This window comes from Lissotriton vulgaris, chromosome 3_1 (genome assembly GCF_964263255.1).
Source record: "Lissotriton vulgaris chromosome 3_1, aLisVul1.2, whole genome shotgun sequence".
Lineage (NCBI taxonomy): Eukaryota > Metazoa > Chordata > Amphibia > Caudata > Salamandridae > Lissotriton > Lissotriton vulgaris.
The window spans coordinates 94,231,646-94,248,570 of NC_141689.1; the positions used below are offsets into that span (position 1 = coordinate 94,231,646).

The following is a 16,925-nucleotide window of genomic DNA, read 5'->3' on the forward strand; positions in this document are numbered from 1 at the left end:
ACTTCCATAGGTGAACCAGGAAGCTGCCGACAGGTCAAGTAAGACCAGGATGGTAGATTGTCTGGTATGAAAGACATATGGAAAATAATTTCATTTGGAGTCAAAACCAGAGATTAATTTGAGTCGATGGATTCCAGTGCTCGGCACCGGCACTTAACCCCTTCGCTGCTGGCCCGTTTCCGCCGCTGTGCGGTAAACAAACGAACAGGGGCGGGCCATGACGAACCCCAGCCGTCATCAGCACACGAGCACCGTAGTGCATGACGGCTGGGGTTCGTCATCAGCATACAAGGGGTTAATTGTCAACACCAGTGCTTGTGACAGTCTGCCACAAGGTGGCGTTGTCTGGCTAATTTTGAGATAACCATAACAGCAGTCGAATATAAATTCGATATACATTGAAAATGACTATTACCTGCTGCCCAAGCCATTCTTATAACTTTGAGGTGTGTATTAGTCTAACTTTTCACACTTGTAGGAGTTTGATGGTTTGTAGTTGTGTTGTTGCTATCAATGGTAGCGCTGGCAGGGGCAATGTGTGGTGAAAGCCACAGTGGCCTCCTGACGAGAGCCCGTCAAATATCTACCGGACTCATTTATGAAAAATTGGACCCTTTTCCCATCAGTGACCCCTTCACTCTCCTCATTAGCTCACTCATAAAAATGTAGCCCTTGCCAGAAAGGAAACTGGACATTGCCAAACTAATGTCAGAAAAGACTTTCTTTGATCCCAGTGACTTTAACAACTACCAACCTATTTCTCTAGTGACTTTTCCAGGGAGATTGGTGTAGGTGGGAAACAGCCTTTACATCATGGTCCAAATCAAGCATGCGTCTTTCCAACTCATTCCTTCACCACACAAGTCGTTACAAGGGCTTGCCTTAAGGAAACCATTGTTGACTGATGTTGGATTTTGAGTCTAACACTTTCCCTACTGTTGCTCTGACTAGAGTTGGAATAGTAAATTATACTCTTGCAAAGCCCAGAACTTTCCCTAAAGCAAGTCGTAGTAACACCTTGCGTGGTAAGGTAATACATTGTGCACTGTAGACGTATTCATGGCTAGGACTGTGTTGTTAAGGCAGGTGTGGTAAATGCATGTGTGGTTCCGATCGACATTCGAGCAGGTACAAATTCAGTTGCATGAGTTTATTGACAACAGAATACTGGACCCCTTTCAGGTACACTTCGGTAATCCAGGAGCACAGAGCTGGTGATTCTATCAAACCTTGATGAACTCGAAGGCCTGCCGATCATGGTTGTGTTTGTGTGATGAAGCGGATATTTCTATGATACCAAATACATTTGTTTCCAGTTCTATAGTTTTCTTTGAGCTACTTAAGAATTGACACAAGCAAGAATTCACAAAATGGTCGCACAATTCCATTTTGTGTGTGTCAGTCAGCTGCAACGTGCAAAGCAACGCAAGGCTTTCCGAGAACAAGCGTGCCAGCTTCTAGCTAGCTATTGCAAAACTTCACATTTCCCATCAGTGTCAGCATGACCTGACCGGTCACGTCCGTGCCATGCCCACGTATATGAGAAACACATATTTCACCTTTATGAGAAAAAAAAACCAAAGTCTGCCCTTGCCGATGACACGTAAGCAGCAACACCAGACCATAGGCGTGTTTTTGGTCCTTAGAAGGTATCACACCAGGGTTGGCCCTCACTGATTGGTCCAGCAGGACATAGTCTGATCTGTGTTACGTATTTTGTTATGACCTACCCTCTGAGGCTTGTACCTATAAAATGTCTCTGCACTGTCATACCAATTGGGCACTCAGTAAGCTTTGCTGAGGTCTCCGTGCTGCACGATTATTTGCATTCTGATTGCATTCTGATTGGGTTTCCAATAAACCTTGCAAACTTGTGTGCTGAGAGCGAATTATTTATTTCAGTGTTGTCATTTATCCTTTATTTTTTCAGCTTCAACAGGCACTGTGTTGACACTAGTTAGGGGCAAGAGAACAGCCGAATGGGTAGATAACATATTAACAGGTTTTGGGGAAATGATCCCAGTAGTAGGCAACGTCTATTCCTCAGTAAGGATACATCAGTTATCCAGGATGATTGAGAATCTAGCGGACTACACCACTGATGCCTTAGGAAATATAACAGAGGAACTCACCTTCATGAGGGCGGTCGTGGTCCAAAACCGGATTGCCCTCGGTATCATTCTGGCCAAAGAAGGAGGAGTCTGTTCCATCCTTCATCAAGTATTTTCCCAGGCCCAGGGCCAGTGCTGTGTATTCATACCGGATAACAGTGGGAATATAAATAAAGCAATAAAAAAGATCAAAGACATTAGAGATGAGGCCCACGGTATACACATAGGAGGCATATGGGAAGACATGATGGACTGGTTCACAGAATGGGGTTCTTGGATACTAAAGGCAATCATAATAGTGGTAGCAGCCTTTTTGACACGATGCCTCCTGATCAAAATATGCCCAGCTTGTTGTACAGTAATTTCCAGCTCCGGTGCCCGCTGCATATCCAGGAATGGTGACTCACCGCACCACACCCATAAGGATGAGGATGAGGGACAAGAGATGATGAGCATAGATGGTTTCTGATTGGCATATGATTTGGTATCAGATTTGGGAATGATGAAGCGGATATTTCTATGATACCAAATACATTTGTTTCCAGTTCTATAGTTTTCTTTGAGCTACTTAAGAATTGACACCAGCAAGAATTCACAAAATGGTCGCACAATTCCATTTTGTGTGTGTCAGTCAGCTGCAACGTGCAAAGCAACACAAAGCTTTCCGAGAACAGGCGTGCCAGCTTCCAGCTAGCTATTGCAAAACTTCACATTTCCCATCAGTGTCAGCATGACCTGACCGGTCACGTTCCGTGCCATGCCCACGTATACGAGAAACACATATTTCACATTTATGGAAAAAAAACAAGTCTGCCTTTGCCGATGACACGTAGGCAGCAACACCAGACCATAGGCGTGTTTTTGGTCCTTAGAAGGTATCACACCAGGGTTGGCCCTCACTGATTGGTCCAGCAGGACATAGTCTGATCTGTGTTACGTATTTTGTTATGACCTACCCTCTGAGGCTTGTACCTATAAAATGTCTCTGCACTGTCATACCAATTGGGCACTCAGTAAGCTTTACTGAGGTCTCCGTGCTGCACGATTATTTGCATTCTGATTGGGTTCCCAATAAACCTTGCAAACTTGTGTGCTGTGAGCCAATTGTTTATTTCAGTGTTGTCATTTATCCTTTATTTTTTCAGCATCAGCAGGTGCTCTTCGTTTTAGTGGACTTCTCAGCTGTGTACAACTTCATCGACCACTCCATCTCCAGAATGTCTGACATCTGTACTGCATGTCCTGCCTTTGAATGGACATCATCTTACATCACCAAAACCTTTTATAACAAATAGGATTATTATCTGGGGTAAGTTATTACCCATCCCAAGAAATAATCACAACCCTTGTCTGGTTGAACCCTCAAAGTCACAGGCTTAGCTTAAGGCAAAAGTTAAAGCATTTATGCAGTACCAAACCAGTAATAAAGTCAAAATGCATAACACTAAAAACACCAAACCACATTAGAAAAATAGAGTACATTTTAATAAACAAAATGCCAAAAATCTTAGAAGGGGCACTGGACAAATGCATTTTTTAAGTTTTAAGAAGCAAAAGTGCCAAACAACACAACGTGGCAATGATAGTGATAGACTGAGACCGAGGCATAACTTAAGGATGACTGCAATGGAGCACAGGTCTGATACACTAACCAGGTTTGTCCTAGTCAAAAACGTTACCTTCTGACTTAGGGCCCGATTTAGATCTTGGCGTGACTCCCATTGTCCCTCTGTGGGGTGGTTACAAGCACTCTGCCGAGATCATAGAGTCCCTCCTACCGTTTAGATGTGGCCTAGCTGAACTGCCGTCCGCGTCGACAGACTCTTTTACCGTTGCGTAAGCAGAGCTCCTCCGCCGACGTGGTTGACTCCATTGCTGGGTAACTGTACTCAGTCACTGTCGGACCCACGGGTTTGCGCCAAGCCGATTTAAATATCCCCACTATGATGGTGTTGTCCTGGCGGCAGATTCCTGATGGAGTGAGTCTCGGGCGGAGTAGAGACTGATAAGTAGCACTTTTATAATATGTCACAACACATATAGACTGTGTTTGTTTAAAAAATGTATGTGGGAAATGTATCATACCCCTTTTTGTGTGTATAGCATAGCACATATAAAACATACTCACTGAATGTACACCCACATGCACCACAAACACAAAACTCACAACCACCACAGAAAACATAAAAATATCAGGTTCAATACAGGTGTCTGCATTTTACATTAAAAAGCTGTAAAATGAAAACTAATGCATTATATATAAGATAAAAATTTCATGTAAGGGCAATGTAAAATAAATGAGGCTAAATTAAATGTTAACATATGATTCATAGCCAGACATGTGTAATAAACGTACCTTTGACCCCAGCGATAATAGAGTTTATTAGCAACGTGGTCAAGTTATAGCACCAAAGGAGGGACCTGGACAATCTGGTTCGAGATTGAGGCGGAAGTGGGATACAGAAAGAAAGGTAAAATATTACCTAATTTCCTTCGATTCCACTAACTCAATATGGAGGCATGCCTCACACAGTTGTCCCGATGGAAAGGCACATCGTGATTATCCTGGGGGTAATCCTGGGTGGACTCCCTCCGACAGCTGCTTTTGCCTCGGACACTATTGACACAGGAGGGAAATCCTGGCTAAGTCGGTGGCACTCAGATGGCTTTCGTCCATGGATCCACCAACATCTAAGTCGAGCGGGAAGACCGCCAAGTAGGTGGGCGGTGAAACTGTCAAAAAAGAGATAGTGGGACTAGATCCTCCAAGATCTAAAGCAGGTGTTTATTCTTTTAAGTCCTAATCCACCACAGGGGTGCGCTTCTAAAGTCCTCCAGGACGTCCAGGGATGCACTTAGAGCTCATATTCAGTGTCAGGCAGAGGCCAACTGCAGGGTCCAGTCCAGGTCCAGTTGCCAATGGACAGCTGGTTACTTCCAGGAAAAGGCCTCTTGCAGCTTTTTATCTCCATGTAGCCACACAGTATGTCAGACAACTGACCCTTGGAGTTAGCTTTTCAGTCCTGGGTAAAAGGCGGAGCAGGTCCACTGCTGGAGGGCTCTTCTCAGGTTACAGACAGCAGGTCCAGACCTCTTTTGTTCCTACTCAGGTCAAGGAATGTTCTGAAGTGTGTGCCTGGAGATCCACATACATGGCTGGCACAAGCTAGTGGGTGGGAATAATTCCTGGGTACCCCCTTTCCAATGGGATCAAAGTTCCCGGGGCAACCGTATCCATTTTGGGCTTTTTCAAGATGATGAAGGTCTTCAGCCACGCTAAACCTGGGCTCAAAGGGATGGGAGTATGTGTGAGGAGTGTACTATGGTAATCCTAGTGTTGTCCCGCATCTGACACCAAAATCCAGTTTGGGGCAGTCACTGTACCCCAATAAACCTAGTAACAGATGTCTGGTGGAAAAAGGGCAGGGTTGCCAGCAAGCAGAGGTGTCGAATTCTGACGCATTCCCAACTTTACAAAACATCGTAAATCTGGGAATGTGTCAGGTTCCATGGATGTTGCCTGAAACACCCACAGCAATACTCATGGAAGGTATACAGACAAAATATCGACTCCAAAATATCGACTGGACATAATATCGAGTTTTAAATATAGACTGGACAAAATATCGACAGGACATAATATCGACTACAAAAATATCGTTTTTCAGGTAAGTGAAGTAATATCGACTGTATAAAATATAGATAGCAAAAATATCGAATTTTTAATAATATATAATATTTTATAGTGTATTTTTATGTAATAACATGTGTGAATAGTGTGTATTAATGTTATAAAATATTTTATTAAATGAATTTTGTTTTTATAATAATTGCGTAATGTAATTCTGTAGCGGGTTGTGGGTTTATAGGGGAATAGGGTGGGAAGTAATTTAATAATAATTAATTAATTAATATATGTTTGTTAATATTTTTAATTAATAATTAATTGATAATTAATTAATATTAATTAGTTAATTAATTAATATAATTTTGAACATATTTTGTATTAGTAATTAATTGTTAATTAATTATTTGTAATTAGTTAATTACATTAATTAGAGTACATTTTTAATATATTTAATTTTGTGTTATTTTTAAGTAATTAATTTGGAAAAAATAATATTAATTATTAAAATAATTACAGCTAATGTTCTAATATATTTACTTTATTGTTATTGTTAATTAATAATTAATTGGTAATTAAATAATATTGATACTTTTTGGGTAAAGGAGCATTTTTAGGGTTCAGGGTCAGTTTTCAGTTTTAGGGTAAAGGGGTATTTTTGGGGTTCAGGGTCAGTTTTCAGTTTTTGGGTAAAGGGGCATTTTTAGGGTTCAGGGTCAGTTTTCAGTTCATGGGTTAAGGGGTATTTTTAGGGTTCAGGGTCAGTTTTCAGTTCATGGGTAAAGGGGTATTTTTGGGGTTCAGGGTCAGTTTTCAGTTCTTGGGTAAAGGGGTATTTTTAGGGTTCAGGGTCAGTTTTCAGTTCATGGGTAAAGGGGTATTTTTAGGGTTCAGGGTCAGTTTTCAGTTCATGGGTAAAGGGGTATTTTTAGGGTTCAGGGTCAGTTTTCAGTTCTTGGGTAAAGGAGTATTTTTAGGGTTCAGGGTCAGTTTTCAGTTTTTGGGTAAAGGGGCATTTTTAGGGTTCAGGGTCAGTTTTCAGTTTTTGGGTAAAGGGGTATTTTTAGGGTTCAGGGTCAGTTTTGGGTTTTTGGGTAAAGGGGTATTTTTAGGGTTCAGGGTCAGTTTGGGGTTTTTGGGTAAAGGGGTATTTTTAGGGTTCAGGGTCAACTAATAAGATTGTAAAAAATTATTTTTATTATTTTCATTTATTATTTAATTATTATAATTTAATTTAAGTAGTATTAAGTATATTTTAGTAATTTAAATTTAATATTAATTTAATTTAACACTGTTTTTAATAAAGTCGATATTTTTTACATCTATATTATTGTTAACGATGTTTTGTACTCGATATTTTTGTACTTACCTGTTTGTAGATACAAACTCGATATTTTGACTGTCGATATTTTGTCCACGATATTTTGGCAAGTCGATATTTTGTCCGTCGATATTATTTCAGTGATCCCTCATGGAACACCCCTTTCACACAGAGTAATACCGGCAAGGGGCCCATTTTTCAAGGCGATGAAAAGTCAAGCAGGTAACTTTACGTGGCCTTGTAAATATGGGCAAGCTCATTGTTCTGCCGCTGCATGAAAAAACAAGACGCACTAGTGGTGCAATGTGCATGTAAATGAAGCTCTCAGCCTCTATAAACTTCAGGTAGGGAAAAGGTAACTTTCTAAAAGTTACTTTTCTTTAATATTTGTTTAAAATCTGACATCAACATTGCATAGGATTTTTTATAACTATTAAAAATAGTTGTTACATTATTTTTCAAGCTTTTCCCATTTGTGAGATACAGTATTAGGACTGTAATCTGTACTCTGGCTTCCTACATCAGACAACAAGGCCAGCCACTGTGAAAAATAGCTTTTTTGGTTCTAGGCATTGAAAGGACATTTTAACATTACATTTCTACATGTGCTACTTTTAAATGCCATGCTCTCTGCCTTGTGGGAGACAAGGCCTACATGGGTGGACTTATTAATATTCATGTCATTAATATTTAAAAAAGAGGTTTTGACATGTCCAAAAGGGTTTATTTTGACAGTTTGAATTACAGTATTTACACTGCTACGGTCAGGCTACACTGGTATGCCTGAAGCCAAGTTTGCACTGCTACTGTCATGGATATCACAATAGATGCTGCAGTCCACTTGTGGTATTTAAATTCCAGGCCCACTGTACACTTTGAACCATATACTAGGGATCAATTAAATGAAATCCAGTATTTGTAAAGCGCACAATTACCTGAGAGTGTCAAGGCACTGGGGGCCGTGGGGAAGATTAAGGGAGCTATTGCCCAGAGTCACATGGTGCTGGACTAACCTGCTGTCAGCACCGGGGATCGAACTGTGAACCCCGTGGTCCAGAGTCAGGCTCCCTGCCGCCACATCTCTTCCCTAATGCGTAACTCAAATATACCAATTAGAAGTATGCCAATTCAGCCAGGTTTAAAGGTGGAGTACAGCCACTTTGTTACTGGTTTGCAAGGGTAAAATGTACAGAGTTCTACCACCAGCAAAAATATGGGATTCATAAAAAGTTGATTAATGCGGGGTGATCACGCAGAAAAGGCCGATTTCCTACAAGTATAATTGGCAGTAGTGTATTAAAAGGCTACAGAATTTGGCAAGTAAGTAAATTTGGAGATGGCACTTTATATGGGAAGTATAGGTGTCAGCTAATCCGGTACTGGCATTAATGCGTATTGGGCATGTGTGAAGATTAGTGAAGGAGCCACTCAGAGACAGAAAAGGTAAGGAAGTGGTGAGAGGTCTAGAAGAGAAGAAAGCAGTAAATCCACAAAGGTCGTGATATAGGTAAGCAGAGTGCATGGTGTCATAATGAAGCAGAGAGAAGACGTGTGTACCTCAGTGTCCGAACGTACGTAGTGATCCGAGGACCAACGTTTTTTTTGAATGATAAAATAGCAAGGGTGTACCAGAGAAGTGTCAAAGACTGGTATGTGTCAGAGGCTCAGTATGGTGGCCATATTGAAGTTCTTAGGGAGGGTGGTAGCCACACAGTAGCTGAGCAGTGTGTGAATAGTATCTCATATATGCAATCACAAAGTGAGTGTAAAGAGTGTTGCTGTCATTTCTATAAAGCCATACTAAAAGTAAAATCAGACAGGTTAGAAGCACATTTTATTATTACTGAACAAGTAATTGCCTACAATATTGTGTTCAAATGGCGATTGCTTACACATTTTGTCATCGCTGACATTCTCGCATAGACGGCTTAGCTGGGATTCCGGGGTTTGTCGTCTTGAGTGCAATAATGGATCAGTCCTTGTGAATATGCCCATGTGAGTTTATCGAACCTTAAAGTGTCCCAGAAATACAAAGAACATTATGGATGGATGGCATACAGTAACATTGTTATTGAATAGCCTCAGTATTTAATAGTTACCAGTAGTACATATGTTGTGTTGCTGGAACGTTGTGGATCAGTATCCGGGCGCGCAGCGCCAGGGAGGCTCTTACCGTAGAACGGGGGATAAATTCCAAGAGTGACGGTGGTTGTTTGTCCATCCTAAGCCATGAATGGACCATGCTTAGTGTGTTAAAAGCAATAACTCATAAACAGAGCTGTGTACCTAGGGATGTGTAAAGCCCCTTGGAAGTCATGTATTTCTCTATCTCCTCCCTTGACTGAAACAGGTTGGTGGTATCTCCTGTAGGATCCTACAGAACCTTTCTCACCGACGTCTCTGTTCCTTCTTGGTCACCTTCGGCTTCATAAGCAGATGCAAAGAAAGGAGGAAGAGCAGGGAAATCAGAAAAGATATGGCGCGCATCGTCAACAGGACCTCAGGAGTCATAACGTATCCTTCACCGCTGGAGTTTCCAGGACAGGAGCAGTATCTGGCTTCTTGCTGTTCATGGCCACCTGTCAATCACAGTAAATAGAAGAAACAAGAATAGTCATTGGGCCTGAAATCTATGTCACACATGGACACATAATTAGACTGACCATGCTTCCTCCCCACCGGATTATATGTGCATCTACTCAGGCTTTCTGGGCAAGAACCAATGGTCTATGGAACATGGTCACAAACAAAGCCTTTAGGGAACTACTTGCTCAAACTTTTTCTGGTGCCTCTCTCATCTCCCTCTTTTCCATGTGCCCTTATCCCTCATTCCAGCATCACATACTTGCTCCTTTTCAGTATGACCGTACCACACTTTCACGTAAAGGGTTTGCTGTATGATCAAGTAAATATACATTCCATTTAGATTCAGAGAAAATGCTTCAACAAATACAATTATGCTATTTAGCAAGAATAAAATATTTTACTAGGCTTTCACAAATTATTGTTTTTTTGCTTTCAGGAAAGATGATACCTCTTCTCTCTCAGGACCATTATCTAAGTGTTAAAGGAAATATTCCTTTTCAAGACATCGGAGTTTAATTGCAACATGTAGTGCTTTATTTGTGAAAAGCAACAAAAAAAAAGTGCTACAGCCCAAAGTTTTGCTCGGAAGCCGGCGTCCCACAGCAGAACACCAAGGCTGCATAGTCTTGATTCCACCTCATGCTTCTTTAAACCACCTGCCACTTTATCCAACTCCTGTTACTTCTTTGCCATCCCTGCTTTCTCCCTTTATCTCTGTTTTCTGTCATTCTCTTCATCGTTCTCTCCGGTATGTGTCTTTCTCTCTCTTGCTCTGGGTCAAAGTCTCATGAAGACAAATCCACAAGGTGCTGTGTAAAAAGACAGCACTCTGTGGGTGGATCTCTGGATTGTGCATGTGTGAGAAGGGGTTCTTCAGTTGCATCAATAAGGATCAAAACAGAGCAGCAGGGGCAGGAGTGCAAGCCCTATCTACATTTATTCCAGTCTCGTTTTTGAAAATAAAGCAGCCAAATATAACAAAACCGTAAAACTACAGGTAAATATTAATATTAGATACAAATACCATCTGAAACTTAACTCGGATAAAACTGAGATGGTCCTTACCAAGAATAGAACTGCCGGTTGGAACCCTGTGTGGTGGCCAAGTGAGATTGGTTCCCTTCCCACTCCAAAAAGGAGAGTAAAAAGCTTGGGGGTGCTCATCAACGAGGACCTCTCATGTAAACAGCAGGTCAGTGCAGTGACCTCGGCCTGTATTCTGCAACTGCTTTGGATAAAAAGATTCGAAAATTCTTTACGAGGGAGGCCCTGATCCAGGTCATCTTGGCTTTGGTTATGTCCAGAATTGATTGTGAAAACTCTCTCTATCTGGACCTCTCGAAATCCCTCTTGCATAAACTTCAGTTAATTCAAAACCAGGCTGCAAGGCTGATAGTTCATCTGCCCAGAGGGGGCTCTATCACGCGGGTAACAAAGTACCTCCACTGGTTGCCTGTGGCGCAAAGATGCAGATTTAAGGCTTGCTGCACGGCATTCAAGGCATTGCATTTGAGCTGTCCGGGCTTCGTGAAAGCTCAAAGGCATGCTGCGCTGCTTTCAAGCCATTTCATTTGAGCTGTCCGGGCTTCGTGAAAGCTCAAAGGCATGCTGCACGGCGTTCAAGGCATTGCATGTGAGCTGCCCAGGCTTTGTGAAAGCTCAAAGGCATGCTGCGCGGCGTTCAAGGCATTGCATTTGAGCTGCCCGGGCTTCGTGAAAGCTCAAAGGCATGCTGTGGGGCATTCAAGGCGTTGCTTTTGAGCTGTCCGGGCTTCGTGAAAGCTCAAAGTCATGCTGCACGGCGTTCAAGGCATTGCATGTGAGTTGCCCAGGCTTTGTGAAAGCTCAAAGACATGCTGCACGGCGTTCAAGGCATTGCATGTGAGCTGCCCAGGCTTTGTGAAAGCTCATAGGCATGCTGCGCTGCATTCAAGGCATTGCATGTGAGCTGCCCAGGCTTTGTGAAAGCTCAAAGGCATGCTGCACGGCGTTCAAGGCATTGCATGTGAGCTGCCCAGGCTTTGTGAAAGCTCAAAGGCATGCTGCGCTGCATTCAAGGCATTGCATGTGAGCTGCCCAGGCTTTGTGAAAGCTCATAGGCATGCTGCACGGCGTTCAAGGCATTGCATGTGAGCTGCCCAGGCTTTGTGAAAGCTCAAAGGCATGCTGCACGGCGTTCAAGGCATTGCATGTGAGCTGCCCAGGCTTTGTGAAAGCTCAAAGGCATGCTGCACGGCGTTCAAAGCATTGCATGTGAGCTGCCCAGGCTTTGTGAAAGCTCAAAGGCATGTTGCGCTGCATTCAAGGCATTGCATGTGAGCTGCCCAGGCTTTGTGAAAGCTAATAGGCATGCTGCACGGCGTTCAAGGCATTGCATGTGAGCTGCCCAGGCTTTGTGAAAGCTCAAAGGCATGCTGCACGGCGTTCAAAGCATTGCATGTGAGCTGCCCAGGCTTTGTGAAAGCTCAAAGGCATGTTGCGCTGCATTCAAGGCATTGCATGTGAGCTGCCCAGGCTTTGTGAAAGCTCATAGGCATGCTGCACGGCGTTCAAGGCATTGCATGTGAGCTGCCCAGGCTTTGTGAAAGCTCATAGGCATGCTGCACGGCGTTCAAGGCATTGCATGTGAGCTGCCCAGGCTTTGTGAAAGCTCAAAGGCATGCTGCACGGCGTTCAAGGCATTGCATGTGAGCTGCCCAGGCTTTGTGAAAGCTCAAAGGCATGCTGCACGGCGTTCAAAGCATTGCATGTGAGCTGCCCAGGCTTTGTGAAAGCTCAAAGGCATGTTGCGCTGCATTCAAGGCATTGCATGTGAGCTGCCCAGGCTTTGTGAAAGCTCATAGGCATGCTGCACGGCGTTCAAGGCATTGCATGTGAGCTGCCCAGGCTTTGTGAAAGCTCAAAGGCATGCTGCACGGCGTTCAAAGCATTGCATGTGAGCTGCCCAGGCTTTGTGAAAGCTTAAAGGCATGTTGCGCTGCATTCAAGGCATTGCATGTGAGCTGCCCAGGCTTTGTGAAAGCTCATAGGCATGCTGCACGGCGTTCAAGGCATTGCATGTGAGCTGCCCAGGCTTTGTGAAAGCTCAAAGGCATGCTGCACGGCGTTCAAGGCATTGCATGTGAGCTGCCCAGGCTTTGTGAAAGCTCAAAGGCATGCTGCACGGCGTTCAAAGCATTGCATGTGAGCTGCCCAGGCTTTGTGAAAGCTCAAAGGCATGTTGCGCTGCATTCAAGGCATTGCATGTGAGCTGCCCAGGCTTTGTGAAAGCTCAAAGGCATGCTGCACGGCGTTCAAGGCATTGCATGTGAGCTGCAAGGCTTTGTGAAAGCTCAAAGGCATGCTGCACGACGTTCGTTCAAGGCATTGCATGTGAGCTGCCCAGGCTTTGTGAAAGCTCAAAGGCATGCTGCACGGCGTTCAAGGCATTGCATGTGAGCTGCCCAGGCTTTGTGAAAGCTCAAAGGCATGCTGCACGGCGTTCAAAGCATTGCATGTGAGCTGCCCAGGCTTTGTGAAAGCTCAAAGGCATGTTGCGCTGCATTCAAGGCATTGCATGTGAGCTGCCCAGGCTTTGTGAAAGCTCAAAGGCATGCTGCGCTGTATTCAAGGCATTGCATGTGAGCTGCCCAGGCTTTGTGAAAGCTCAAAGGCATGCTGCACGGCGTTCAAGGCATTGCATGTGAGCTGCCCAGGCTTTGTGAAAGCTCAAAGGCATGCTGCGCTGTATTCAAGGCATTGCATGTGAGCTGCCCAGGCTTTGTGAAAGCTCAAAGGCATGCTGCGCTGTATTCAAGGCGTTGCTTTTGAGCTGTCCGGGCTTCGTGAAAGCTCAAAGTCATGCTGCACGGCGTTCAAGGCATTGCATGTGAGCTGCCCAGGCTTTGTGAAAGCTCAAAGGCATGCTGCACGGCGTTCAAGGCATTGCATGTGAGCTGCCCAGGCTTTGTGAAAGCTCAAAGGCATGTTGCGCTGCATTCAAGGCATTGCATGTGAGCTGCCCAGGCTTTGTGAAAGCTCAAAGGCATGCTGCACGGCGTTCAAGGCATTGCTTTTGAGATGCCCGGGCTTCGTGAAAGTTCGAATTGTAAAATATCATCCGACAAGAGAACTGAGATCCAGCCACCTACACTACCTGGTCACCCCCACTTATAAGAAACTCAGGATTGGAGGCCATAGGTTCTCTATCGCGGTTCCACATGCTTGGAACACACTCCCCTTGGAAATTAGGCAGTCCTCTGTTTACACCAAATTTAGACAACACCTGAAGACTTGGTTGTTTATACAGGCTTACCAGTAGTAAGGACTTATGCCATTTCAGTACCCAGCGCCAAGAGAACTCCCCGGTGATTGTGAGCTCTATAAATAGCCGATAACATAAATAAATGTTTTTTTTGTTGTAAATTATCTTTATTGTACCTCATTTCTTTCCATATTGTTACATCCAATTGAACTATATAATTCACACTGTTTGCAGTATACTGTACATTGAGGCTATGAAAGAAAAGGCATCGTATGAGAAACACAGTTTTTTGATACATATATATTCTTAATTAAGTTACTGAACCCCCTCCCCCAACTTCCCTACGCACTCAGGGGCATATTATCAAGAACAGGCGATACAATTATCGCCGCTTTAGCGGCAGGAAACCGCTGCTAAAGCGGCGATAATGGGCGCGATAATATGCCCTTGTGAATTCCCATAGCAGCCCAGGTTAACACCAGAACCTGGGCTTTAATGGGAATTCACAAGGACATTTTATCAAGCCCATTATCGCCGCTTTAGCTGCAGTTTCCTGCCACTAAAGCGGCGATAATTTTATCGCCTGTTCTTGATAATATGCCCGTCAGTTCAATATGACTAGATATTCTGTGTGTGTCATGAATAATCCGTACACACCATTCATACATCCTTCACATTCAACACCCATCTCAGCTATATAATCTGCGTTTATCTTCTTGGATTGCTGCACCGGTTGCTGCGCGGCTACAATAAAGGGTGGGGGTGGGTACAAAGTGGGAAGCAAAGGGGCAAGGGGGGAGGGAAAAAGAGGGGGGGAGGGAAAGGGAAGGGCATATATATTGTTACATGCTTCCACATCACTGTAAACTGAACAACAACAGCATTATTATTCAGTGACATCAAAGGCCTCAAATTCAAGAAGTAGCGCGTGCCATTCCAACGATATGTTTCTTACGCATCCCTCTATACTTCTCTCTTTGCAATTCGGTTCCCTCTGCTCTCCCCCACCGCACCACCTCCTCATGCCAATCTATAGGGTTGAGGTGTTTAGTAGATTTCCAACGTTTGTTTATTGTTCGTTTAGCCAGCAGGAGGGCCAAATCCACAAATCGTGTAGCGGGAGGCTTCCGTTTCTTAGGAAGTCCCAGTCCCAATATGCAAAATTCCAGGGAGGCGTACGGTCTCGCTGGTGCTATTGTGTGTAGGGTCTTGTGTGCCATTCCCCAGTAAGGGCTCAATCTGGGACAAGACCACAGCATATGTAGGAGACCAGCGTCCGATGACAAGCACTTAGGGCAGGTATCCGCAGAGTCAGGAAACATGATGTGCAATCGGTGTGGTGTGAGGTACGCCCTATGTAAGAGCATTAATTGAATAAACTTAAATTTAGGGTTACGTGACATCCGTTTGGGATACTTCAGTACTCTGTCCCATTCCTTATCCGTAAATTCTCGTCCTGCGTCACGTTCCCATTTGTCTCGTGTGGACCTCAGAGAAACAGTTCTATCAGCTCGCATCCCATGTGCTAGCCATTTCGTCAGGCGGCTGCCGTTCCCCATTAACTATTGCATAGTGAGGAGCGAGGATGTGGATGGTTCTATTCCGTCCCTTGTCCAAGTCTGGCTGATGCAGTGTGTTATGTGTGCATGTAGTAAGAACAGCGCATCAGGCGTCTGGTGCGCTTGTACAAAGTCCCCATACAACATAAGCTTGCTATCAGCGAAGAAGTCCCGTAAGGCTGTGACTCCTGACTCAGTCCACATCTGGATCGCATGCCCTGTGAGTGTCCCTGATCTGAGGGGCAGTCCTAGTAAGGGTATGGTAGGCGCATAAGGCGTACGTGTGCCTATATACTTACTAGCGCTCTTCCAACAGTTAATTGCAAGATGTAATAGAAATGGGGTGCCTCCTGGGATAGCAACACCTGGCAATAACAGTTTATGGTTGATGCCCCGATCCCTGTCGGTCATAGTCCTTTGTATTTCATGCAGGTTACGACCTACCAGCCAGTAAGCCAACCATTGGAGCTGGCATGCGTAGTTATAGATCGCTAGGTCCGGGACGCCCAGGCCTCCACTGGAGGTTGGTAGTTGAAGTTTAGGGAGGCTAATCCTCCGTCTTCCAGGGCCCCATATGAGCTCAGTCAGTAATGTATTGATTGTCTTAAAGGTGCTAGCCGGTATCAGGAGTGGGAGGTTCGTAAAATAGTATATGAAACGTGGTAAAACTACCATTTTAGAAATAGCTATTTTCCCTGCAACCGACAAAGGTAGGGTGACCCAGAACTGGATCTGATTTTTAAGAGCTATAAGTGCCCTGCCCAGATTTCCATCTAGAAGGTCCTGTGTAGTACGGTATATTTGTATCCCTAGATACTTAAATGTCGTAGGTGCAATCTGAAATGTGTGCGGGGGAAACTGCATCTGAGCGGCCTGTACATTGTTGTTAAAATAATAACCATAGGATTTGGCCTCATTGATGGTCAGCCCGGATATACTACGAAATGATTAAAAAATGGCGGGTATAGGGTCGAGGCTGCCCGACAGGTCCCCGATGTATAATATAATGTCATCAGCGTATGCTGACGCAATATGTGTTATTTGATGATGCTTTAGTCCCTGTGGTGTAGCGGATACTCGAAGCCTATGCAGCAAGGGTTCCAGTGCCAAGATGAAAAGTAGGGGCGATAGCGGGCACCCCTGTCGTGTCCCTCTATGTATTTCAAACTGCCCAGAGATACATCTGTTTGTGCAGACTTGTGCCGTCGGCCGCAGGTACAATAGGTTTACCCATAACCGGTAGGCAGGTGGCACTCCAAAGCGCGCCATTGCAGCAAACATAAAATCCCAGCGCAGTGTCTAAAGAGATACAGCCTTCCGTACTATGATGCGCAGTGTCATGTAACATTATTTGCTTTAACCTCCGGAGGTTAGGCGCCGTGCTTCTACCTGGCACGAATCCGCACTGATCCGTATGAATAAGCGTTGGGATGCAATTGTTCAGTCTAATAGCTAATAATTTACTAAGTATTATATAGTC

General features: G+C 44.2%; 1 protein-coding gene across 1 annotated transcript in view; it reads right to left on the reverse strand.

The window, feature by feature from the left end:
• Positions 1–8,865: 8,865 nt before the first annotated feature.
• LOC147726019 (HEPACAM family member 2-like) overlaps positions 8,866–16,925 on the reverse strand; it is a 175,598-nt gene continuing 167,538 nt past the window's right edge. The window contains exon 3 of the mRNA XM_086962853.1: positions 8,866–9,636. Coding sequence (XP_086818979.1) covers positions 9,446–9,636 — 191 coding nt within the window. The 3' untranslated portion in view covers positions 8,866–9,445. The remainder of the gene's footprint in view (positions 9,637–16,925) is intronic.